This window comes from Mus caroli, unplaced genomic scaffold (genome assembly GCF_978045245.1).
Source record: "Mus caroli unplaced genomic scaffold, Mus_caroli_1 scaffold_3, whole genome shotgun sequence".
Classification (NCBI taxonomy): domain Eukaryota; kingdom Metazoa; phylum Chordata; class Mammalia; order Rodentia; family Muridae; genus Mus; species Mus caroli.
The window spans coordinates 66,123,885-66,150,384 of NW_028227258.1; the positions used below are offsets into that span (position 1 = coordinate 66,123,885).

The 26,500-nt window shown below is 43.2% G+C and overlaps 1 protein-coding gene across 3 annotated transcripts in view; it reads left to right on the plus strand.

Moving 5' to 3' along the window:
* The window catches only part of Pip5k1a (phosphatidylinositol-4-phosphate 5-kinase type 1 alpha), a 48,234-nt gene that overhangs the window by 17,300 nt on the left and 4,434 nt on the right, over positions 1-26,500 (plus strand). For 2 of the 3 annotated variants that reach the window (XM_021158186.3, XM_085835678.1), the window contains exons 2-13: positions 5,635-5,669; positions 11,562-11,642; positions 14,630-14,760; positions 16,476-16,593; positions 16,767-16,919; positions 17,886-18,185; positions 20,672-20,877; positions 21,535-21,618; positions 23,082-23,130; positions 23,444-23,528; positions 24,479-24,622; positions 25,163-25,292. In XM_021158186.3, coding sequence (XP_021013845.1) covers positions 5,635-5,669; positions 11,562-11,642; positions 14,630-14,760; positions 16,476-16,593; positions 16,767-16,919; positions 17,886-18,185; positions 20,672-20,877; positions 21,535-21,618; positions 23,082-23,130; positions 23,444-23,528; positions 24,479-24,622; positions 25,163-25,292 — 1,516 coding nt within the window. Of the gene's footprint in view, positions 1-5,631; positions 5,670-11,561; positions 11,643-14,629; positions 14,761-16,475; positions 16,594-16,766; positions 16,920-17,885; positions 18,186-20,671; positions 20,878-21,534; positions 21,619-23,081; positions 23,131-23,443; positions 23,529-24,478; positions 24,623-25,162; positions 25,293-26,500 lie in introns of all 3 variants that reach the window. The other variant, XM_021158185.3, reaches the window with a different exon arrangement.

The following is a 26,500-nucleotide window of genomic DNA, read 5'->3' on the forward strand; positions in this document are numbered from 1 at the left end:
CTATACTAGAAGAGTTCTAGAAGAGTTACTACAAGTCCTGTGTGTCTTAATTCTTAAAACAACTTTGTGGAGATATGTGACACAATTTCTGTGATTTCTTTTTTTGTTGGTGGGGGGTTTTGCAGAAGATTCATCCAAGACCTTATAGATTTGAATACACATGAAAAATAGTTTGCATCATTATCTCAGACTCTTCCTATATTTTATAGAGGAAGTAATGGTCTAGAGAAGATGAATCAAACAGATGTTGAGTTCAGTGTTGAGACCTAGCAGATCTAGATGGCTAATTATAAAACCCACGTTCTTTTCTCTCTGTTCTTTTTTTTCCCTTCCTGAGCACACATTCTTACTGTGCTGTTTCTGCCCCCGGCTAGTCTATTTTTTCTGGTAGTGAAGATCAAACCTAGTGCCTTGAACACCTAAGAGGACCAGCTAAATTCTCTGCTTTCTCCTTGCTAATCTTAAAGTCGCTGTGTGAACTAACTTGGCTGTAAACTAGATATTTCTTGCTGAATGTATTCTCTCTGAGCTAGAAGTCCTTGATAGAGGAGAAAATAGCACAGAAAGGAACTTAATCTTTCTGATTTCCTTCAAAAGCATCAAAATTCTGAGCTCTTGCAATCATAGTATGTGAATTGTTATTCATTCAGAAACTAGTTTAGAAGTTAACATGCAATTTAAAAGAATGATCTACTTATTTTTTATTTTATGTGCATGGTGTTTTCTTGCATGTATTTCTGTGCTTGGTGCCCGTGGAGGCCAGAAGAGGGTATAGAATCCCTTGGAGCTGTAGGTTCAGATAGTTATAAGCCACTATGTAGATGCTGAGAATTGAATCAGGTCTGGAAGAACAGTCAGGGCTTAACTGCTAACCCATCTCTCTAGCTCTGATAAACATACATTTTTGCCAAGAATTAATAACTAAATCTTATAGACAAGTACGATATGTCTAAAAGAAATTTGTTGAAAGACTTCTCTTGGTCTGATATAAACACAGCAGTGAAAAGCTATACATTTTTGTTTAAAAATTTAATTTATTAAACTTTATTGTGTGAGTGAGAGAGCTTACTGATAGGCTCTAATGTTCTATTTTGTTACAAAAGGTTTTCACTGTGTAGCTAAATGTGACCTTTGATCTTACTCTCCTGCCTCAGCTTCTCAGGTCCTGGGATCATGGGCATGTGCTGTTACTTGGACCTCAGAGGCTTTTACTGAATGATTTTTTTTTAAGTAAAATATTATTAATCCAGACTGTGGTGGTGCATGCCTTTAGTCCCAGCACTTGGGAGATAGGCAAGCAGATCTCTTGAGTTCAAGGCTAACCTGGTCTACAGAGTGAGTTATGGGACAGCCAAAGCTATACAGAGAAACCCTGTCTCGAGAAAACAGTAGTTATTGGTTTGCTGGCTTGAAAATGGACAGATAGTTTTCATTTGTGACAAAGGGGAAGGTAAGTCCTGACAGTCTACATAAATAATTAAGTCCTTTTTATGTTATTTCATTTCTTTGGTTTTTGAGCAATGATCTCTCTATGTGGCCCTGTTTGTCCTAGATCTCTCTGTAGAGTAGGCTGGCCTTGAGGTCACAGAAATCCACCTGGTTTTGCCCACTGAGTACTGAGATCAAAGACATGAACCACCAAGCTGGACTTTTTATTTTTATGTGAAACTCTTGCTATTTAGTCCTTTCACTGGCCTTGAACTATGTATCCCAAGCTGACCTGGACTTCACTGCACTCCTCCTGCTTCAGAAGCCTTTCAAGTGCTGGAAATTATTAGTGTGTACCAGCAGGCCTGACTTTTTTGTTGCTGATGTTTCGATTTTTTGAGATAGTGTCTTTCTATTTAGTCTTGCCCCCCCCCCCCCCCCACACACACACCCTTTCTTTCTTTCTTTTTTTTTTAGATAGGGTCTCACTGTGTAAGTCTGTCTGTCTTGGAATTTGCTGTGTGGATCAGGCTTCTCTTGAACTCACAGAGATTAACTTGTCCCCTCCCCCTCCCTCTAACCATGCTAGGATCAAAGTCATGGGCCACTAAGCCCAGCTTTATTGTATGTGAACTGTGTGTGTGTGTGTGTTCTTTCATAGTGGGCTCTCTAGGTGCCTTAGAAATCCTATGTAACATGAATTAGAGCCTCTGCTTCTCAGGATGGTGGTGCCACACAGCTTTCTTCCCTCTCTCTCTTCCTTTCCCTCCCTTTTCGTTTTCCTCCCCAACTTTTAGTTCTTCCCATTGGCTTCTGGCTTTTGCTTTGCTCTTTTTCCATCCCCCCTCTAGCCCCCAAATCTCTCTCCTGTGTATCCTGAAATGTCTTAAATAGGTTCAATTCTCCTACAATTTCACTGACCAACACTTGAGGACGTATTTCTGCAGACCTGGGTGTGGTCGTGCGAGCCTGCAGTTCGACCTTGTGGGAGGTAGATAGAAGAGGATCAGGAGCTCACGGTCATCCTTGCCTGCTTAGTGAATGGGAGGGAGGCCATTGTAGACTTCAGAAGACACTGCCTCAGAAACAGGAAAGGGGGGAGTATTTCTAGAGATAAGTAGTCTTTTCTGTTTGGGGTGCAGGGTTGTAACATAATCACAGTATCATTGTTATAGCTACAGACAACAATAATTGTTACTAGAAATGCAGTTAACTGGTAGAAATTTTATTGTGTCTGCATTTGTGTGAGGGTATGTGCTACAGCACATGTGTAGGGCAGTCACAGGACAAGAGTCAGTTCCTTCTTATGGGGGTTTCAGAGATTGAATTCAGGTCATTAGGCTTTGGCAAGTGCCCTCTAAGCAGTTTTCCCAGCCCTGAAGCCTTGAATTTGTTCTCCTGTACTGTGAAAGAACAACCCAAAAAGCAGCAACAAAAAACAAACAACAAACAAACAAAAAAAGAATTTATATTTAAATTTTTCTTAAGGCTTCTATCTACATATAAAACATCTTAATGCATTTATCTTTGTGGGAGAGGGTGTTGTCTGCCATGGCACACTTCTAGGTCAAAGGAACACTCCACCCACCATGTGTGTCCTGGGATCACTTAGGTGGCAAGCACCTTCACCTACTGGCCATTTGCTGGCTCTGTTGTCAGCATCTAAACAGTTTAGCATTAGTAAATGTAGTTAGGAAAATGCCTCTTAAATCTTAATTTAAATAGCCCCTATTCCTTGTAGTAAAAGCCAGGTGAGCTTCTTTGTACCTTTTGAAAGCTTCATACAAATAGACAGGTGTTCTGGTAGGTACTTGTGTAGACCCAGTCAGTAGGCAGGAAGTGGAGGCAAGATGATAGGATGATCAGGTGTTAGAGGCCAGCTTGGGCTTTGTGAGGCCCTGTCTCTGTTTCTCTTTCTTTCCCCGCCCCTCTCTCATTTTAAAAACAGGTGTTCTCTGTATAGCCTTGGCTGTCCTGGAACTCACTTTGTAGACCAGGCTAGCCTTGAATTCATTAGATCCACCTTCCTCCAGAGCACTATGACTAAAAACATATGTCACCTAGCCTGGCCTGAGACCCTCTCTTAAAATCATAAACTTAAAAATAGTATTATACAGCTAGCTATAAGTGTGTTGTTCATAGGGATAGTTTTCTAAAATTGTTAGAGTTAATGCTAAAGAGGTAGTGATTGATGCCTGAGTGAAGGGGAAGAAAGTGGAAGTAATTCAGCATTTATCTGGGCCTGCGAATTGTAGCTCTGTCAGAATATCTGGTTAATATGGACAAGGCCTGGCTTTACTGTCCCATGCTTAGTTTGTTTTTTTAAGTCAGTGAAGACTTACTTTATAGCATTTATAGGCAAGCTGTCAGCCTATATACCATACACATACCATACACATGCCATCAGGTGATGATGTATCCTCATCTGGGGTAGCATGTACTTTTCCAAGTGTGGGCCGTGATAGTGTGAATATTTAATGAAAGAGGCTTCAGAGTTTATCTTAGATAGGGAGGGAAGGTTCCAAAATCCTGAGAAAAAACATTTCCCTTTAAGTAGGAGAGTTAATTCTAGTGTCAGAACTCATCTGACTTGTATTTGACTTCTGTACCCATAAAGAAATGTATGGATTATGAACATGAATTATAAGATAATATATGATAAAGATGTTTGTTTTTGTTTATTTTTCTTTTTTTTAATTTTTTTTTTTAATATTATGTACATAGTACACTACAGCTGTCTTCAGACACACCAGAAGAGGGCATCAGATCTCATTACAGATGGTTGTGAGCCACCATGTGGTTGCTGGGATTTGAACTTAGAACCTCTGGAAGAGCAGTCAGTGCTCGTAACCACTGAGCCATCTCTCCAGCCCTTGTTTATTTTTCAAGGAAGGGTTTCTCTGTGTAGTCCTGGCTGTTACGGAACTTACTTTGTAGACAAGGCTGGGCTTGAACAGGAACTTGCTTGCCTTTGCTTTCGCCTGCCCCTGCCTTCCAATTGCTAGGATTAAAGGTGTGTGTCACTACTGCATAGCTACTGAAGATATTTTCAACAAATGCCAGGAAAGATTTCTGACCAACAGTAGTCTTTTATTTGTATGAGACAGTGTCATATGGCTCAGGCTCTCCTTGAATTCACTCTGTAACCTAACATGACCTTACTCCATTTTCCAAGCACTGGGGTTACAAGTGAGTACTTCCAGTCCCCCAGGTCTGCTCCCACCAAGTCCTGGGAAACAAATTTAGATCTTAGGTATTCTAGAAAATATTCTCTTCGAGCCGATGCTCTCATTTTATTTGTGGAGGTAAATCTTATTATTGTTTTGTTTGAGCCTGTATTTACTGTGTGATATACTCTGACCTTGAACTAGCAACGCTTTGATAATCTTCCTACCCCAGCCTCTGACGTGCTAGAACTGTAGGTGTATGCTGCCACACTGAGCTCCTTGGATATCTGTTTGTCTCTTGGGCTCTTTCTCTTTCTGCCATGGTGTCACTGAGATGTTTCGTGATAGTTAAATATATTAACAGTTGCCAGTCATGATGGCACACGACTTTAATTCCAGCACTCAGGAGGCAGAAGCAGGTAGACCTCTGAGTTCTTGACCAGTCTGGTCTACAGAGTGACGTCCAGGACAGCCAGGGCTACACAAGAGAAACCCTGTCTTGAAAACAAACAAACAACAACAAAGATATTAACACTGGTCTGGTGAGGTGGCTCAGTGGATAAAGCACTTACTGCACAAGCTTAATAACTTGAGCTTGATCTGTAGAATCCACATAAGTGGAAGAAGAGAATTCACGCCACAAAGTTGCCCTCTGACTGCCACATGTATGCTACGATTCACATGGCAGACATACCAAATGTAATAATAATTACAAGAAGAGAGTATGACCAAATGAGTTAGGTGATTAGAGTAAGAATGGAATATGCAGAAGGCCCTTGTAGGAGGAAGAAAGAACATTTAAAAAGAGCTGTTGGGGGTTTAGTGCTTGTTCAGTGGTAGAGCGCTTGCCTAGCAAGTGCAAGTCCCTGGGTTCAAGTGCTGTAGAAAAGGATTTGGTATTAGTGCCATTAGTTCATGACCATGTTTAAGTTGATGTAAACTTTGGTTCTTACAGTATGAACTCAGTAAAGATTTTGTGATTGTGTTTACATATGGCTAAGATTCTTCTTTTTTTCTTTTTCTTTTTTTTTTTAAGCAGCAGCATCTGGAGTCAAGAGAGCCACAGTATCTGAGGTAAGTTTCATATTGATTCACTGCTTGCTAAAGGTGTAATTCTGACATCACAGTCCATTGCTGTCATCTACAGAGATCATACTTGAGAACCATGCAATTAATTGGGTTACAAAAAGAAAGAAAATGCCAAAATATCTCATGGTATTTTAAGTAAGTAATGGTTTTGTACTGGGCCATATTCAAAGTTATCTTGGGCCATATGCAGGCTGTGGGGTTAGACATGGCTATCTCTTTATGTCTTAAAAAGGAGAGAGAGAGAGAGAGTGTGTGTGTGTGTGTGTGTGTAAGAGGGGGTGGGGAGGGAGGGAGGAGGGGGAGAGAGGTTTATTTGACATTTTCAAAGAAAAATATGTACAACTGCTTCAAAAGAATAATACTCTTTTTTTTTTTTTGGTTTTTTGGTTTTTTTTGGTTGTTTTTTTTTTTTTTTTTTGAGACAGGGTTTCTCTGTATCGCAACTCAGAAATCTGCATGCCTCTGCCTTCCAAGTGCTGGGATTAAAGGCGTGCGCCACCATGCCTGGCTAGAATAATACTCTTATATTAAACACAGCAGTAGTTAAAAATATACAGAATATACAGATAACTGTGGGCTAGACTCCAGGACTTAGTACATAAGTCACACTGTAGAGAAAAGTTTGAGACTTCACTTTTTGAATCTGTTAAGATCACTGGAGGGGTGGGGTTGGGGGTGGGGAGGAATGGTGGAGAGATGGCTCAGCAGTTAAGCACTGACTGCAGCCGGGCGTGGTGGCGCACGCCTTTAATCCCAGCACTCGGGAGGCAGAGGCAGGCGGATTTCTGAGTTCGAGGCCAGCCTGGTCTACAAAGTGAGTGCCAGGACAGCCAGGGCTACACAGAGAAACCCTGTCTCGAAAAACCAAAAAAAAAAAAAAAAAAAAAAAAAAAAAAGGAGATCTGGCGCCCTCTTCTGGAGTGTCTGAAGACAGCTACAGTGTACTTACATATAATAAATAAATCTTAAAAAAAAAAAAAAAAAGAGAAAAAGAGCACTGACTGCTCTTCCAAAGGTCCTGAGTTCAATTCCCAGCAACCACATGTGGCTCACAGCCATCTGCAATGTGACCTGATGCCCTCTGGTGTGTCTGAAGACAGCTACAATGTACTCATATACATAAAATAAATAAATGTTTAAAAGAAAGAAGAAAAGATGAGTGTGTGTGGCCTCTATGCTGGCCGTCTGAGATCACATCCGTCTGAGATCACATCCAGGCCTTTGCAGTGGCAGACTTCTCACCATCCTGTGTTTACATTTTGTAATTGTGTTGTTGTTTCACATGTCACTTCTTCTTTGCCATGGTGCTCTGATCTTGATCTGCCTCCCTTGAGAATCAGCCATGTTTCCTTGAATGCTCTTGTGTATTGGGTGGGTGTTGGGGTGATGTTGCTGGGGATCAAGTTCAGGGCCTGGTGTGTGTTGGGTGAGTGCTCTACCATTGAGCTGCATCCTTACCCTAGATATTGCTGGTTTTGCATCTTTCTGGTCTGCTAGAAGTTATACAGCTCTTTTGAGACGGGGCATTACTGTGTCGCCCACTTGTCCTCAGACATCCTCCTATCTCAGCTTCTGAGTACAAGGATTATATGTGCAGCCACACTGTCCACAAATATTTACTTGTTGTAGGGAATTTGTGAGGTTTGGGTTTGTTTTTATTATTATTATTATTATTATTATTATTATTATTATTAGTTTTTCAAGACACGATTTCTCTGTGTAGCCCAGGCTGTCCTGGAACTCACTCTGTAGACCAGGCTGGCCTCGAACTCAGAAATCCGCCTGCCGCATGTGCCGCCACCGCCTGGCTGAGGTTTTTGTTTTGTTGTTGTTTTGACACATGGTTTTTCTGTGCAACAGATCTAGCTGTCCTGGAATTCCAGGCTGGCCTGGAACTCTTAGTGATCCACCTGCCTCTGCTTCTTCAATGTTGGGTCTAAAGGTCTGTGCTGCCACACCTGTTTCATTTTGTTTTGTTTTGTTTTGTTTTTAGTGTATATGGTATATATGATGTGTGTGTATGTGTGGGAGCTCTGCATGTGTAGAGATGGGAGGTGATGTCAGGGGTTTCCACGTACATGCACACACAGTGTAGATGATCCTACCTTGAGGCAGAGTCTGTTGCTAAGCCTAAAACCGAGTAATTGGGCTAGTCAAGCTAACCAACCAGCTTGATTTGAGGATTTTTTTCTTTTTTAAATTTATTTATTATTATACATAAGTACACTGTGGGTGTCTTTAGACACACCAGAAGAGGGTGTCAGATCTCATTATGGATGGTTGTGAGCCACCATGTGGTTGCTGGGATTTGAACTCAAGACCTTCGGAAGAGCAGTCAGGTGCTCTTACCCTCTGAGCCATCCCGCCAGTCTCCTAAGTGCTGGAACTACACTGATGCTATAGCTACCAAACTTTTACATGGGATCCAAACACTGATCTTCATGCTGAGCTATCTCAGATACAGTAATATCATATATTCGCTTTTGGGTTTTTGAGATAGGGTTTTGTTTGTTTTCATAGCTCTGGCTGTCTTGGAAGTCAGTTTAGACTAGGCTACCTTCACTCACAGAGATATTTACCTCTGCCTCCAGATTTCTGGGCTTAAAGATGTAATATTACAGCTGGCTGTAATATCTTATAATGATTACTTCTTTTGTGTTTTGAGTTTTATCTATTTACTTTTGAGGCAGGATCTCATTTAACCAAGGCTGGCCTCCCAGTGTGCTTTGTTTAAGGCCTCTGAGGTTGGCCTTAAACTCCAGGTCCTCTGCTTTCCCCTCTTAAAGGTCTGTATTCCAGGCAATCACCACCACACCAGGCTTGTTCCAAGGTTCAGATGGGAGTCAGATCTCTGCAGGCTGAGCAGACACTCTCCCACCTGAGCTATTTGCCTGATCCTTGTTTGGTTTTGGAGACAGACTCTCTCTGTACTCAGGTTAGCCTGGGATTCACTGTATAGCATAAGGTAACTTGGAACTTTGGGCAGTCTTCTTGCCTTGGCCTCCCAGATAGTGAGTGGGCTAGCAGGTGTGTGCACCTCTTTCCTCCGCAGAGTATCTTGGGTTTCCTGGCCCTGCTCATGGTTCTGCTTCACTCCTGTAGGTGTTTTGGGTGCTCAGGAAGTTGACATACCGCTTTCTTCTGAGATGTCAGTCTTTTGTCTTAGAATAGCTTTCAAGATATTTGTTGTTTTGTTATTATGTTAGACCTCATGTACTCAAACTTAGTATAACCAAGATTGGACTTGAACTACTGGTCATGCTACCTCCAGCCTCCCAAGTAATGACCGGTGTATAATTGTGGCAACCATTTTCACTAGTTAGTCCTGTCCTCTGCCTTCCTAACCTGATGGATAATGACATGAAGAGTAGTGTCGTGTTTGTTACACTGCAATATTGACTCCTGGCAATATCTAGTTAGATTTTGCTCTGATGATTTTATTCCTCTCATATTTCTGATGCTGTTATGTGGGTGGAATACAAAGTCATATCATGTACCTGGGAATCTCTTCAAGTCTGGTGAGATGACTCCTCCTGTACAGACATTTTGGGTTTTTTGTTTATTTGTTTTTGTTTTTTGCTTTTTCAAGATATGATTTCTCTGTGTAGTCCTGGCTGTCCTAAAACTTGCTCTGCTGACCAGGCTGGCCTCCAACTCATGGAGATATACTTACCACTGCCTCCTGTGCTGGATTAAAGAAAGGCTTAGGCCATCACCACTTGGCCAGTATTTTGGTTTTTTTGAGACATGGACTCTCTTGTGTCTCTGAATGACCTGTAATGCTTAGATTCAGTTGCCTTTTTTTCCCATATGCTGGGAGTAAGGTGTGTGGTCTACACCTGGCGAGAGAGTAGAGGAGGTTTCTGCTAAGCCTGAAGTCCTGAGTTCACTCCTTGGGATCCATATCATGGAAGAAGAGAGCAACTCCTGAAACTTTCCTCTGACCCTTCTCTCCAACAAATACTGTAATGAGACATGGTTTTTAAAAAGTCTTTTTGGGGTCTCAGTGGTTAAGACAGTGACAACACACAGCACCCACATGCCAGCTTAAGCTGTCCATCCAGTTCCAGGGGCCCCAGCACTCTCGCAGGCAAAATACCAGTGCACATAAAATAAAAATAAAAAAGTCTCTTTAAAGTACTCAAGTTTCTGACTCAGAGAAGCCATTTTATTATCTTAGCCTTTTGTTTTTGTTTTTGTTTTTTTAAGATTTATTTATTTTATGTATATGAGTACACTGTCCTGTCTTCAGACACACCAGAATAGGGCATCTGATCCCATTACAGATGGTTGTGAGCCACCATGTGGTTGCTGGGAATTGAACTCAAGACCTCTGGAAGAACAGTCAGTGCTCTTAACGATTGAGCCATCTCTCCAGCCCATTGCTTCAGCCTTTTAATGCTTCATTTATAGAATTCCTCATATTGCCGATGGCTAGATCAGTTCTAGGGATAAATTCATTTTGAATAGAATTCTGCTTGAGTTGAGGGTTAGAGGGGTAATAATTTCTCAGTGGAACTTAATAGAAAATAAGGATAAGCCTTTAAAAGTTGTTACTACTGTTACTGTTATCACTATTATTATTGTTATTAGAGACAGGTCTCACTATGGACTTTAGACTGGCCTAGAACTCACAGAGCTTCTTTCCCAGCTTCTGTCTCCTGAGTGCTGGGTTTAAAGGTGTGCTGCACATGTTCTACAGGAGACAGGCAGAGGAATCTCCTGAATTCTACTTCAAGGATACCTAGTGAGACTTTGTCTTTAAAAACAAAACAAAACAAAAAACCATAAAGGATATATATGTCAAATACCTAAGAATAATCATCATATTAGATTCCCGAGTGCTGGGATCGTAGATACTTGATACTTTTTTTTTCTTTTATAGATGATGTTTAACCTTTTTTCTCTGAATGTCTATTTCTGCTTTTTCTTTTTTTTCTTTCTTTTTTTGTTTTTGTTTGGTTGGTTTTTTGGTTTTTGGTTTTTTGAGACAGGGTTTCTCTGTGTAGCCCTGGCTGTCCTAGAACTCACTTTGTAGACCAGGCTGGCCTCAAACTCAGAAATCCGCCTGCCTCTGCCTCCCGAGTGCTGGGATTAAAGGTGTGTGCTACCACGTCCCGCTTTTCTTTTCTTTTTTGATTTTAAGGCAGGTTTTCTCTTTGTAGTCCAGCTGTCTTAGAACTTGACCTAGTTCTACTTTTTAAATTTTTTTAGATTTATAGATTTTATTTCATGTGTATGGATGTTTTGCCTGTACTGTATGCACGTGCACCACATGTGTGCTTGGTTCCCATGGAGTTCCCTGGGACTGGAGTTACAGATGCTTGTGAACTGCTAAGTAGGTGCTGGGACTTAAATTTAACCCTCCCCCCCCCAAAAAAAAAGAGCAGCTAATATTCTTAATCATTGAGGTGTCTCCCCACTGCCTGGTTTGTTTTTGGGTGGTGGGGGTTGTTTATTTTACTTATATAAATGTTCTGCCTGCATGTATTATATGTACTGTGTGCATGCATGCCTGGTGCCCAAAGAGGACTTCAGATGCCCGGGGATAGGAGTTATGGATGCTGCTTGTAAGCTTGGGTCCTTTGCAAGAGCAACAAGTGTTCTTAACTACTGAGCCATCTTTCTAGCCTTCTCAGTTATTTTTATGTACTATCACTATAGCAATTTATCATATAATGTGGGAATAAGAATACTATCTTTTTGAGCTTTCGAGACTGTCTCAACTATGTACCGCGGGGTAACATCTGGCTTCCTTTGCCGCCTAATTTAGTTAGCCTTGTATCGACAATCCTTTTAACTCATCCTCTCAAATGCTGGGGTTATAGGTGTGTACCACGACCTGGCCATATATTAATCTTAATTTTTTTCTTTTAGGGACCTTCTGCCTCTGTCATGCCTGTTAAAAAAATAGGCCATCGAAGTGTTGATTCCTCTGGAGAGACTACATACAAGAAGGTGAGTCTGGACAGCCTGTGTGGATCACCTTACTTAGGGAACACGTGATGGGCAACACTGTTACTGTATTGGGTTGGTTTTTTGTTTGCTTATTTTGAGATAGTTTCTCATTTTATCACAGGCTGGCCTAGAACTCTTTGTAGTCTTTCTTCCTCAGCCTTCCAAGTGCTGAGATTATATGGATGAATCACCATGCCTGGCTAATCTTTTTGATACTGTTCTCCATAAATAGTATTTTTTCTTGTTTTGATTTTTTGAGCCATGGTCTCTCTATGCCTTGGCATTCCTGGAACTCACAATGTAGTCTCAGACCTCACATGCTGTCTCAGACCCACAGAGATCTGTAATGGGTCTTATTACTTTGTGGGTTCTTCTTTTTTCACCCTTTCCCCCACCCCACCCCCATTTCATCCCCTATCGCTAGACAGAGAAAGAAGGCTAGAAGGAAGAGAGAGAAAGAGAGATCCCTGTTTGAGTTTTTTCCTTTTGTTCCGTCTTTGACTCTGGCTCCTAGTAAACTGTAAACCAGCCACCAGCCCCACCTCTTGGAGCCCTAGCATTTATATACTCTCTGAAAAGTTCCCAGAATTCCAAGTGACAGACAGTTGCAAAAACAATCTATAGCTGGCAAAACCGTGCCTCTGCTAGAGCACAAGGCAAATCATGTTCAGTTGCTACAGAGTCCAAAGCAGCTCCATGCCTCCACACCTGGGAGTAAAACGAAAGTACATACTTAGAATAGTTCTGTGTTTTTAAAGAGACCAAAATTACAAAATTTTCACTCCAGAGATCTGCCTGTCTCTGCCTCCCGAGTATTGGAATTAAAAGCTACACCACCACACCCACCCTTTTGTTGATAATAGGCAATAAATATAAAGTAACTTGTGTTTTACAATTTAATTCACAAAGAATGAATTATTTTCTTTTTATATGTGCATTTAAAGGAGACTTATAATGGAAAATCTAGTGTTGGTTGATACTTTTTTTTTAAACATTTATTTATTCATTTATTATATGTAAGTACACTGTAGCACCAGGTGAGGGCATTAGATCTCATTACAGATGGTTGTGAGCCACCATGTGGTTGCTGGGATTTGAACTCAGGACCTTGGGAAGAACAGTCGGTGCTCTTAACAACTGAGCCATCTCTCCAGCCTGATACTTTTTTTTTTTTTTTTTTTTTAAAGACAGGGTCACTCTCTATAGCCCTCATTGTCCTCAAACTCACTATGTAGGCCAGGCCAGCTCTAATAGAGATCCACCTGTTGTTTGCCTCCCAAATGCTGGGCTTAAAGGTATGCACTACTGGGGGCTGAAGAGATGGCTCAGAGGTTAAGAGCACTGGCTAGTGCTGGGCATGGTAGCACATGCCTTTAGTCCCAGCACTCGGAAGGCAGAGGCAGGCGGATTTCTGAGCTCCAGGACAGCCTGGTCTACAAAATTAGTTCCAGGACAGCCAGGGCTACACAGAGAAACCCTGTCTCGAAAAACCAAAAAAAAAAAAAAAAGCACTGGCTATTTTTCCAGAGAGCCTGAGTTCAATTCCTAGCAGCCACATGGTGCTACCATCTATACAGTGATCTGATACCCTCTCTGGCATGTAGGCATACGTGTAGGCAAAGTTTTCTCTCCCCCCCCCCTTTTTTTTCTTTTCTTCCTTTTGGGAGGAAGAAAAAAGCCTCAGACTGATCTCAGACTCACTGTGTTGTAGAATTTGGCCTTGACTTCCTGTTCCCCTTGCCTCCATATCCTGAGTTCTAAGATTAACAGCATGAACCATCGTGGAACCCTGTTTCTCTGTTGGTGCTGCTGCTGCTGTTGTTGTTGTTGTTCCTTATTTATTTATTTATTTATTTATTTATTTATTTTTAAAGACAGGGTCTCATAAGGTAGTACAGGCTAGCCTTGAACTTGCTATGTAACATTGGATCCCTTTGAGCTTGAGTTACACTGTCTGCTGTGAGTGAGCACGTTGTAGCTGCTAGGAACTGAACTAAGGGCCTCTGGAAGAAGAGCCAGTGCTCTTAATTCTTGAGTCATCCCTTGGGACCGAGTCATTAACTCTACTACAGTTTCCCTCTCAGAATTAGGGTAATTTTTCTCTCCTTTTTCCTCCTCTTCTTCCTCCTTCCTTCTTTCCTTCCTCTTCTTCCTCTTCCTGTTGCTCTTGCTCTTCCTCTTTTTCTTTCTTCTTTCTTTCTTCCTCCTCCTCCCCCCCTTCTTCCCCTTCTTCCTCCTCCTCCCTTTCCCCCTCCTTCGTTCTTCCTTCTTCTCCTTCTTCTTCTTCTTCTTTTTCTTTTTTTGGTTTTTTGAGACAGGGTTTCTCTGTATAGCCCTGTCCTGGAACTCACTCTGTAGACCAGGCTGGCCTCGAACTCAGAAATCCGCCTGCCTCTGCCTCCCAAGTGCTGGGATTAAAGGTGTGCCCCACCTCTGCCCAGCTAGTTATATTCTTTATCAGATGATTAAACGTCTGAAGGGGCCCAGCTCCCGGCAGCAGGTACTAATACAAAGCTCTTCCCTGACAGGAGTGCACATATGGTCCTCTGTGCTGCTCTGAATCATCCCTGTTTTCTACATCGTTCCTAGGTTTAATTGCAATGTAGAGGACTGGTGTAGTCTACATTCTATCCAACCTTTTAGAAGGGCATTTGCGTTCCAGTGCTGCTTCTGCAGTTTTCCTCATGAATTGTGTGACTTGGGTTACTTGGTTTAGTTTTCTAAGATCAGGTGTAGCCCAAGATGACCTAAATTTGTAAATTTCTTGTTTAACCACTTACTTGGTGAGATTCCAAGTGTGTGCCACATTTTGTTTGTTTGGGTTAAGGGTTGGGAAGTTGAACTAGAGACAGGGTCTCTGTCTGGCCTTCAGTGTAAGGCAGTCTTCCTGCTTTTGCACTCTGGAATTATAGGCATGTGCTGCCGTGCCCAGACTTTGGTTAGACTTGATACCAGAACATTTTTGTAATTTCTTTCCTGTTTCTTAGACAACTTCATCAGCCTTGAAAGGTGCCATCCAGTTAGGCATCACTCACACTGTGGGCAGCCTGAGCACCAAACCAGAGCGTGACGTCCTCATGCAAGACTTCTACGTGGTGGAGAGCATCTTTTTCCCCAGGTACAGAGGTCAATGTCTCTGAGAATGTCCTAGACAACTTTCCTCAGCCTCGGGACAATTTTAAGGGTTCTCATCATCCCTTAACCTTGTTGTATATTTAGATAATGGGATTAGAGAGTTTCCACAGCAGGCTTTGCGGAGTGCTTCTGGACAGTGGAGTATCTTATATTACAAACAAACAAACAGCTCATTTATGCTAGTGAGCTGGCTCCAGCAACTAAGGTAAAGCCTAACAACCTGCGTTTGAGCCCCAGGACCCACATGGTGGATGGTTGAGGCCTGCAAGTTTTCTTCTACTTCAGCACATGTACCAAGGCTTCTATGCCTGGGCTTACACATACACACACTCGTGAGTTTGCGTACTGATTGAAAGAATGTAATTAGGGCCGGAGAGATGGCTCAGTGGTTAAGAGCTCTGACTGCTCTTCTGAAGGTCATGAATTCAAAACCCAGCAACCATATGATGGCTCACAACCATCCATAATGAGATCTAATGCTCTCTTGTGGTGTGTCTGGAGACAGCTACAGTGTACTTACATATAATAAATAAATAAATCTTTTTTACAAAAGAAAAAATGTAATTAAAAGAATGTTTTCAAAAATAAAAGAAAAAAATGGGCTGGAGAGATGGCTCAGTGGTTAAGAACACTGACTGCTCTTCTAGAGGTCCTGAGTTCAATTCCCAGTAACCACATGGTGGCTCACAACCACCTGTAATGCTATCTGATGCTTCTTCTGGTGTGTCTGAAGAGAGCAATGGTGTACTCATATACATAAATAAATGGATCTTTTTTAAAAATGAAGAATGTTTTCAGTGCTGGATGTATAGCTCAGTGGTTTAGAGCACCTACGTCTCTTTCAAAAGACCTGAGTTCATTTCCTGGCACCCGCACAACTCACAACCACTTGTAAGTCCAGTTCAAAGGATTGGACACTTTCTTTTGGCTTCCAAAAGCACCGGACATCCCAGGTGCATATCTAGGACAGCCAGAGGTGTTAAACAGAAAACCTGTCAAGAGAGAGAGAGAGACAGAGACAGAGACACAGAGAGAGAGACACAGAGAGAGAGAGAGAGGAAGAAGGAGGAAGAGGAGGAGGAAAGAAGGAGAAGAGGAGAGAAGAGAGAGAGGAGAAAGAAGAAAGAAAAGAAAAAAAAAAGTAGTACCAGGCATGTATATGGTGCATAGATATGCATGCAAAACACCCACACAAGCTGGTGGTGGCACACGCCTTTAATCCCAGCACTCGGGAGGCAGAGGCAGGTGGATTTCTGAGTTTGAGGCCAGCCTGATCTACAAAGTGAGTTCCAGGACAGCCAGGGCTATACAGAGAAACGCTGTCTCGAAAAACCAAAAAAAAAAAAAACCCCACCCACACACAGAATAAAAATTAGGTGAGTTTGGTGATACCTTTAGTTCCAGCATTTGTGAGGCAGAAGCAGGCTAATTTCTGGGAATTTAAGGCCAGCCAGGGGTACACAGTGAGACCTTATCTCATACAAAAATCGACTTTTGATGGACTTACTGTATTGACTAGGAGTTAGTGTTAGTCTTGTGTCTTACTTGCTTATGTTGTGCCTTCAACGCACACATTGGCTCTTCGATCCCCACACATCACTCAGGTGTGGTGGGCCACCCTTTTGGCATCTGTCGAGGGTGAATTTCATGGGGACTGAGGACTGGTACTTTAAGGTTTCTTTATGTTTAACCACTTAGTGAAGGCAGCAACCTGACACCGGCTCACCATTACAATGACTTTCGGTTCAAGACCTATGCGCCTGTTGCCTTCCGTTACTTCAGAGAGCTCTTTGGCATCCGGCCTGATGATTACTTGGTAAGTTTCTAATTGCAGAACCTCTGATTCTAAGATCAGAGAAGTATTACAAAAGGAATTTCCTTCTTCTACCATCTTGCTCTAGTCTGTAAAATGGATGTGAATCTCCCTACATTTTGCAAGTGATGCAGGCCCTGGCATGTTTGACTCTTAATGTCTTCTCTCATTTTCAGTACTCCCTTTGCAGTGAGCCATTGATTGAACTCTCCAATTCTGGAGCTAGTGGTTCCCTCTTCTATGTGTCCAGTGATGATGAATTCATCATTAAGACCGTCCAGCATAAAGAAGCGGAATTTCTGCAGAAGTTGCTTCCCGGATACTACATGGTGAGTGAAGAATATTGGCAGAGGGGGCAGTCCTCAGCAGAGCCAGTGATAGTGCGCCCCCCACCCCCAATACAGGTCTCTCTCTGTAGCCCTGTGCCGCCACCTGGCTCCAGTGATTGGGAGTTTGCTCTTACTTAGAGGTTAAAGTCAAGACAGGATTTTTGTTGCTGGTTTTGGATTTTGGCACAGTGTCTGCAGTGCTGGCTTTGGACTACTGATCATTGAGTTTCTGCCTCCCAAGTCCTGGGTTTACAATTGTGTGCCAGCACACTGGATTTAAGTGGTGCTGGCATTGAACCCTAAGCTTTGTGAATGCTAAGCTGGCACTCTATGTTTTGAGACTGGGTCTTCCTGCATAGCTCAAAGCCTCTCCCCCCCCACCCCCCTCTCCCCGACAGGGTTTCTCTGTATAGCCCTGGCTGTCCTGGAACTCACTTTGTAGACCAGGCTGGCCTCAAACTCAGAAATATGCCTGCCTCTGCCTCCCAAGTGCTGGGATTAAAGGCGTGCGTCACCACTGCCCAGCTCCAAGCCTTTTCTTAAAGATGTATTTATTATGTATACAGTGTTTTGTCTGCATGTCAGAAGAAGGCATTATATCTCATTATATAGATTCATTATAGATGGTTGTGAACTGCCATGTGGTTGCTGGGAATTGAACTCAGAACCTCTGGAAAACCAGTATGTTCTTTTAACCTCTGAGCTATCATCTCTCCAGCCCTCAATGCCATTTTTTAATTCCTGGCTCTCTTGCCTTTGCCTCTGTGGTATCAAGATTTTATCTGGCTTAATGCTGTTTTCTTTGTAAATTCCCTTAGACACCTTGAAAGATTTTGAACAAATATATAGGTCAACACATTTTACCCAATCCCTTATAAAACATGGGAACAGTGGGTAGCAACTTTTGCCTTGAGTTTCACTGAAAATCAGTTAACCTGCCTACTACTTTTTCCTTTTATGCCTTAGAATCTTAACCAAAACCCTCGTACTTTGCTGCCCAAATTTTATGGATTGTACTGTGTGCAAGCAGGCGGCAAGAACATACGAATTGTGGTGATGAACAATCTCTTGCCTCGGTCAGTCAAAATGCATATGAAATATGACCTGAAGGGTTCAACTTACAAGCGGCGGGCTTCTCAGAAAGAACGAGAGAAAACTCTCCCCACCTTTAAAGACCTGGACTTCCTACAAGATATCCCTGACGGCCTATTTTTGGATGCTGACATGTACAGTGCTCTGTGTAAGACTCTACAGCGTGACTGTTTGGTGAGTTGCTATATTTTCCGCTATTTCAGACACAGAAATCACTTTCATCGGAAAGCCTTATAATTCTCTGGCATTGTGTCTATGGGAGCTGGAACTCAGACCTTTAGCTCCCTGTGTCCTGGGCTGAAATTGTTTGTTTGTTTGGGGGATTGTGTATATGGGGTGGGGGGGGGGCACAATTGCACTTTGCTGTGTATAGCACAGCTGAGCACAGGTGCTATCACCTGTGTACAAGTGTATGTGTGTGGACATGTAGAGTCCAGATCAGTATTGGGTGTCTTCCTTGATGGCACTCCACTTTACTTTCTGAGACAGTGTCTCAGTAAACCTCACATTCTCATTCTTTAGTGACCCTCAACCATAAAATTATTTTTGATGCTACTTCATAGCTGTTAAATTTGCTACTGTTATGAATCATAATGTAAATATCTGTGTTGTTCAGCGGTTACCCCTGTGAAAGGGTTATTTGACTCCCTAAAAGGGTCAAGACTCAAGTTGAGAATTTCTGGTCTAGACCATCAGCATTACCAGTTCCATTTCCTGTTCTTCCCAGCAGGCATTTCAGTGCCTCTGACCTGCAGAAGACTCTCTGTTTAGAGATTACAAGTAAAAGCCACTATGCCCAGCTTTCTAAACCAAACAGTGCAGACCAGAGTAGCCTCAAACTCAGAGATTGAGAGATCTGCTGACTTCTGTTTTCCCGTGCTGGGATTAAAAGTATACATACCACTCTTAAACACCAAGTTGCGCCACCCCCACCCTGTTTCTTGGGAAATACCTGGACCCTCCATCCTGTCCACCTCTCTGTGTTGCCCCATGTTACCCTTGTTTGTTCACTCTGTGCTGTTTCCTCAATGATGCCCTTTGTTTATCTGTCAATCTCCTGTTTGTCTATCTGTCTATGTTTCAAAGGCTAGACAACCACTTAACTAAATGAACCACGGATTGTTTTAAGTTACACTCAGTCAGTTGTGGCCAGCTGTTCCTCGGCCTTTCTTCTGCATGCCTGTAATGACACCCTTGGCTAAACTGCACTGTCCTGTGCGCCATGGGAGCTGAAGTGAGTGGACCCCTCTTCACCCTGTGCTAGGGTGTCAAACAGGCTGGGTGTCAGGTGCTCTCATGTCCTTGGTGTTGATACACCTTGCCATTACCATTGTCCTGCCCTTCCCAGCCTCTTTGATTGGCCACATCTGCCCTGTGCTTTTTTTCATATCAGCATTATCGAGCCTGATATGTGTGTTACTTTCTTTAGCCTTTTGCAATGGTCCTTTCTCACTTTATTTACCTGGTCTTACTTTTTATTTCTAGTTTGTTGTTTGTGAACCTATTTCAGTGATCTTTTTTAGGCTTCTCTATGGTCTTTTATATAAATATTTGTTCTGTTTTACTGTACTGTATTGCAGTTATTTTTACATTTGTATTCAGTAAGTGTTGAACTAAATTGAAACCGATCATAGAAAGTCGTCCCACACATCTTTTCTGACCCAGATCTGTCACAGTCTACTCCCCCTCCCCCTTTTTGAGATTGGGACTCAGGTAACCGAAGCTATCCCTCTTCTCCCTATGTAGCTAAGAATGACTTTGATTCTTGCTCCTTCCTTCATCTCCCAGTCACCATGCTCAGTTTATGTAGTGCTGGGAACGGAGCTTGGATTTCCAGCCATCCAGGCAACCACTCCACTGTCGGAGTTACATCCCCACCCTGTTGTCACAGATGTTACATCCCCACCCTGTTGTCACAGATGTTTGCCACAGTTTGGGTATATAGTCTGTGCACCTTGGAAAAGACAGTGTTCTGTTCTTTTCTAGCTTTTTTTTTTTTTAAAGATTTATTTATTTATTTAATGTATATGAGCACACTATAGTTGTCTTCAGACACACCAGAAGAGGGCATCAGATCCCATTACAGGTGGTTGTGAGGCACCACATGGTTGCTGGAAATTGAACTCAGGACCTCTGGAAGAGCAGTCAGTGCTCCTAACCACTGAGCCATCTCTCCAACCCCTTAGTCTTCTTTTCATAAGTGACAAAATGAACTCTAAAAAATCAGTCGCAACCGACCTTGGTGGCGCATGCCTTTAATCCCAGCACTTGGGAGGCAGAGGCAGGCGGATTTCTGAGTTCAAGGCCAGCCTGGTCTACAAAGTGAGTTCCAGGACAGCCAGGGCTACACAGAGAAACCCTGTCTCAAAAAACAAACAAACAAAAAAAAATAAGTCGCATTGCCTACTCTGATGGCTTGTGCCTGTAATTCCAATTACTTGGAGGCTTAGGCAAAAGAACCACAAGTTTAAGGATACCATGGGGAACTTGGTTAGACATTATTATTATTATTATTATTATTATTATTATTATTCAAATGGGAGAAAGGTAAGGAAAGGACTATAAATAAAGACCTACCAGAGTAAAAAGAGAGATGAAGTCAGTGAAAACCTGAAGTCTGACAGCTCCCAAATGTTGACGTTGTCCTTTCTCTCCATTAGGTGCTGCAGAGCTTCAAGATAATGGACTACAGCCTGCTGATGTCCATCCACAACATGGACCATGCACAGAGGGAGCCCACGAGCAATGACACACAGTACTCAGCCGACATGCGCAGACCAGCCCCACAGAAGGCGCTCTATTCCACAGCTATGGAATCCATCCAGGGCGAGGCTCGACGGGGCGGCACCGTGGAGACTGAGGACCAGTGAGTGGGCTTGGAAGCAGCAGCTGCTCACAGCACTTTTTCTTGAAGGAACCTAGCTTCTGGGAGAGTAGCTTTGATCTGACAGTGAGACCAACAGCACTAATGCTCATGGAGCCATTGACTTTAAAAGAATAGAAGAGGGAAGAAAAGTGTCCAAGTTTGTAGTATACTGGGGAGAGCTATCTAGGATGAAAAGATTGAAAGCGTTGTTAAGATCTAGAAGCTTAGGTGCGCATTATACATCTCATTCAGTTGTATTACGGCATATTACAGGCTTCTCTGCCAAAGGCCTCTCTCTGACTGTCTTGGGTTTGTCCACTGATTACAGTTACTAAAAGTTTCAGATGGTTTCATTTTTTTAGATGTCTTACAACATGACTGCCAAGGAAAGTGTCTTAATGGGAACAAATTAAGATACCAAAGTAACAGCATGTTTGTTTTTATAGGGGGACTGCTCCAAAATTGCTGTGTAGTGATTTTAGTCTTGATGGAGCTCTGTGGGAGAAGTACAGGAGGTTCTATGCATGCTCAGAGGGGCATAGTCTGGGGGATGAGGCAGCTGTTTAGTTCTTAGCACCATGTCCAGATTTGGCTGACGTTAGAAGCCTCCCCCTGTAGTAAACACATTTTTCTAACTCTTTTCCTTTGTTTCTCCAGCATGGGTGGCATCCCTGCCCGGAATAACAAAGGAGAAAGACTCCTGCTTTATATTGGCATCATTGATATTCTTCAGTCCTACAGGTGAGGGCATGTGGGTCACAGATTAGGACAGAGAGGACATGGCTGGCCACTCGTGGCTTTTCCTTTTATTGATGTATTTATTTTTATTTATTTTTTTCATTTTGGGAATATGTTTTGCATTTTGCCTATATATATGTACCACTCTAATGTCTGGTGCTTGTAGAGTGTAGAGAAAGGTGTTGAATCCCCTAGAACTGGAGTAGAGGTGGTTGTGAGCTACCTGTGGGTGCTGGGAACTGACCTAGATCCTCTCTCTTCAAGAGCAGCAAGTGCTCTTAACTGCTGAGCCACCTCTCCAGTCCCTGGCTGTCCTGGAACTCACTCTGTAGACCAGGCTGGCCTCAAACTCAGAAATCCGCCTGCCTCTGCCTCCCAAGTGCTGGGATCAAAGGCGTGCACCACCACCGCCCAGCTCCCCACGTACTTCTTTATAAAGTTCCTCATGATGCAAGAACCCTGAGTCACGGTCTGGTGACCCATGGATTTTAGGTGGGTTTATTCCTCTTCAGCATGACATGTCCTCTGTGGAATGCTTGGTCTGTCCTCAGGAGCACAGGGTGGAGCACTCCCTCTGCCTTGACTTTTGGGAGAAACCTTTGGGCTGAGTCATGCTCCACATAAGGAGATAGCTACAGGCACATTCTCGTTTCCACAGAGGAAAATGAGATCTGTGTTATGTGAAAACAAACAGCCTGTGGAAGATAGCGGCCATGACGTGCTGGTGAGGAGGTGTAAATGCTAGGCTCCGTTTTGTTCCCGACACATTTTCAGTACTGATGCAGACCGAATATTTAATATTTGATTTACTGATTATTATCTAACTAAAACTTTTTTTTACATTTATTTGCTTATTGTATGTGTTTGTGAGCATTTCTTCTACAGCCAGCATGTGGAGGTCAGAGGACAGCTGTGGGAATTGGTTCAGGTCATCAGACTTGGTGGCAAGCACCTTTACCCACTGAGCCATCTCACCAGACCTCTTACACAAGTGTGGCTATGCTTTCCCAGCTTTATCCGCCTGTTCCTCCAGCTGCCTTTTCTCTCTGGGTTTGTGGTTTGTCCTGGGTTTTGTTTTTGTTTTTCAGACAAGGTCTCCCGTTGTAGCTCCGGCAGAGCTGGGGCTCATGGTGTGCTTGGTGACAGGCGTGTGTCCCTGTGCTTACTAGGCCTTCTCTAGCAGTTGAACCCAGGGCCTCAGACATTTGCTAGTTTTCCCTGACTCTCAGGGAATTAGAAGCTGCCCTTCCCCCTGGCAGAATCATTGACTTAGCTAGAAGCAGCATTGGTCTCTGTGGACTAAGTACTACCTTGCCAGTTCTCTGGAAAGCCAATACACACAATGGATGTGTTTATCTGTTGAAGGTTTTCTGTTATCATGGTCTCTTTAAGGTCTCTAAAATAAATAATTATTATAGTCTTTCACATAAAAAAAAACAGTGTGTGATACACATTTTTCTTGGCAGGTTTGTTAAGAAGTTGGAGCACTCTTGGAAAGCACTGGTCCATGATGGGGTGAGTGTAATGTTAGCTGAAGGCCTTCTTCCCACTTCTCCATTTTTTTGCCATTTGTCCCCTCAGCAGTTTCTTCCTTTTTCTTTTTTTTTTTTCTTTTCTCCATTTATGGGTTTTAGTCCTCTGGTAGGGTTTCAATCTAAGAGAACATGCTCTTCAACAACACAGCCTTCTGCTGGGCCTCTTTTTCTTTGAGGTTGTGTCTCCTATTCAACAAGACATGGCCTCTTTCCTGCTGGGCCTCTATTTAACCCTGTAGCCGTGTCTTTGCTGGACCTCTGTTAACTCTGTAGCTATGTCTCCTCTTCAACAGGATACAGTGTCAGTACATCGTCCAGGCTTCTATGCTGAGCGGTTCCAGCGTTTCATGTGCAACACAGTGTTCAAGAAGATTCCCTGTAAGTGGCTTCTACCAGATGATCCCCCAGTGGCTCCCTTCCCCCAAGAGATGGGGGGCAAGACACCTCTGTCAGGGAGCTGCCAAGGCCAGAGGCCTCTCCTGCTCTGCCTACATCCTGTGAGCGCTGCTTCTCATCCTTGTGTCAGTCACTGTCTGTCCCAGTCGTTTCCGCGTTGCTGCTCCCCCCTGGCTCTCCCTACATGTATCGTCGAGGTGAGGGCTATTTCTGGGGAATTGGTGGGACTGGAAAAAATGGTGTAGCTGTGGATGTAGACTATGTGTGACACAGGATCAGATGCCTAGAAGTAGACTTTTATGTAGGAAGGGCTGGCAAGGATGTTAGCCATCATTTTCTCCCACGTCCAGGCGTCAGGAGTTTTCAGATTAGTCCAAGTGGTTGAAGCCTCGCTGATGACTGATGAAGGAGTTTTTAGTCATTCCTGCAACTTTCTCGATCCAGAAGTGCCGCAGTGTTCCGTTTTGAGACTTACTATTAGTGACACTGGCAGATTCCAGGCGCTGCTCCTGTGCTCTCACCATAGGCAGGAGTTGTTCCGTAATGATGTGAAGAAGACCTAGACATTGCAGACAGGCTACAAGGTGCAGAAAGCTGTCTTCACAGTGAAGCAGCAGTGGACATTTCAGTGCTGCATGCTAGGAAGGGGTAGAGATCATCGCCATAGGGTTGACTGGGTGATGCTGATGAAGAACAAGAACATTCTATCAGTGAGAGCCAAGCAGAGAGTACTTTGTGTATGTGTGTCACTTTCATCTTTGCAAAGTGAGGTGACTCGACCCTCTTCTCTGGGTAGTGCTTTGTAAGCCTTCTTTCAACACTAACCCTTTTTCTGCCTTTGCTCCAGAACAACTTTGGGTACGTGTTGGTGTCTGTCTTGGTGACGGTTTCTGAGGCAGGTGCTAAGTAGGCTCTTTCTCTCCCTTTTGAAGTGAAGCCTTCTCCTACCAAAAAGTTTCGGTCTGGCCCGTCTTTCTCTCGGCGATCAGGCCCCAGCGGCAATTCCTGCACTTCCCAGCTGATGGCCTCTGGGGAACACAAAGCACAAGTGACTACAAAGGCGGAAGTGGAGCCAGGTCAGCTCAGGGCTGGGGTCCCCTCACACTGGACACTCTCCTGCTTCTGAGCCTTGTGTTCTCGCCCTAGGACCTCTATACCCCATTTCTATGCAGTAAAAACTAACTCGCCGTGTTGGTTTGTTTGGTTTAGTTTGGTTTGGTTTTTGTTTTTTTCCAGACAGGGTTTCTCTGTGTAGCCCTGGCTGTCTTAGAACTCAGTCTGTAGACCAGGCTGGCCTGGAACTCAAGAGAGATCAGCCTGCCTCTGCCTCCTAAATGCTGGGATTAAAGGCATGCGCCACCACTGCCCAGCTATTCTTTGTTTTGAGACAGGGTCTCACTGTAGCCTAGGCTCTCCTAGAATTCACCATGTATATAGCCAAGCTGACCACAGCCTCATGGCCCTCTTTCCTCAGCCTCCCAGGTCCTGGGTTTACTTAGTGAGTCACCATGTCCCTGAGTCACTATACATCTTCCCCTGGTTTTTTTCTGATCATGAAGTCTTTGATTTATTGATTCATTCTTTATTCATTGATTTTTCTTTTCCTTTTTCTACAGATGTACACCTTGGGCGTCCTGATGTCTTGCCTCAGACTCCACCTTTGGAGGAGATAAGTGAGGGTTCACCTGTTCCTGGCCCCAGTTTCTCACCTGTAGTTGGACAACCTTTGCAAATACTAAATTTGAGGTTGGTTTCTTGACCTGTTACTCCAGATAGTCTGTTTTCAGGTAATCAGGAATCTTTGTTTTTATGTATTTCAAGAGTCTATGATGGCTGGACATTGTGGTGTGCTGGGGAGGCATGGGCAGATGGATCTCTTGAGTTTGAAACCAGCCTGACATACATAGTGAGTGCCAGAACAGCCAGGGCTACATAGAGAGGCCCTCTCTAAAAAGAAAGAGAATTTTTTGTTTGATTGGTTGGATTTGAAACAGTTTTCACTCAATAGCCTAAACTATTTGGCAGCCCTTCTGTATCAGCCTCCTGTGTCCTGGTATTGCGATCATGTGCTGTCATACCTGTTAACAGCCATGCATTCAAGAGGCAAATATAACATGACTTAATTTTGTTACCTAGTATGTTATCTATTATATCACAAGTTTTTACCACACTTAGTGGCTTAAAATAAAAAACATAACTGGGTGTTCTGGGGTATACCTTTTGTCTCAGCACTAGGGAGGTAGAGGCAGGAAGATCATAATTAAAGGCAAGTCTGAGCTATATAAGATCTTGTCTCAAAAAACAAAGGTAGAGCTGGAGAGGTGGCTCAGCACCGACTGCTCTTCCAGCAGTCCTAAGTTCAAATCCCAGCAACCACATGGTGGCTCACAGCCATCTGTAATGAGATCTGATGCCCTCTTCTGGTGTGTCTGACAGCTACATATACTCACATACATAAATTTTTTACAAAAAGAAAAATTTTTTTTTTAAAGATTTATTTTATTTATTATATGTAAGTACACTGTAGCTGTCTTCAGACACTCCAGAAGAGGGCGCCAGATCTCACTACGGATGGTTGTGAGCCACCATGTGGTTGCTGGGTGTTGAACTCTGGACCTTTGGAAGAGCAGTCGGGTGCTCTTACCCACTGAGCCATCTCTCCAGCCCAAGAAAATATTTTTTAAAAAATCCCTATGCCATAGTTTCTTGGGTTAGGAGTCCAGATTTAGCTTGTGTAGGTTCTTTTGGCTAAGATTTCTCATGAGATGGTAATGAAGCTATTGTTCAGGAGTAGGATCATGTGCTCAAATGGGAGAATGTCCCTCTAAGCTCATTGATGTGCTTATTGCTGTTACTTGGCTCCTTGCTGGTACATGGCTGAGGATACCCATCTGTTTGATGCATGAACCGACCTCTTCACTAGGTAACTGTGAACATCGCTGCTAACTTCTGTG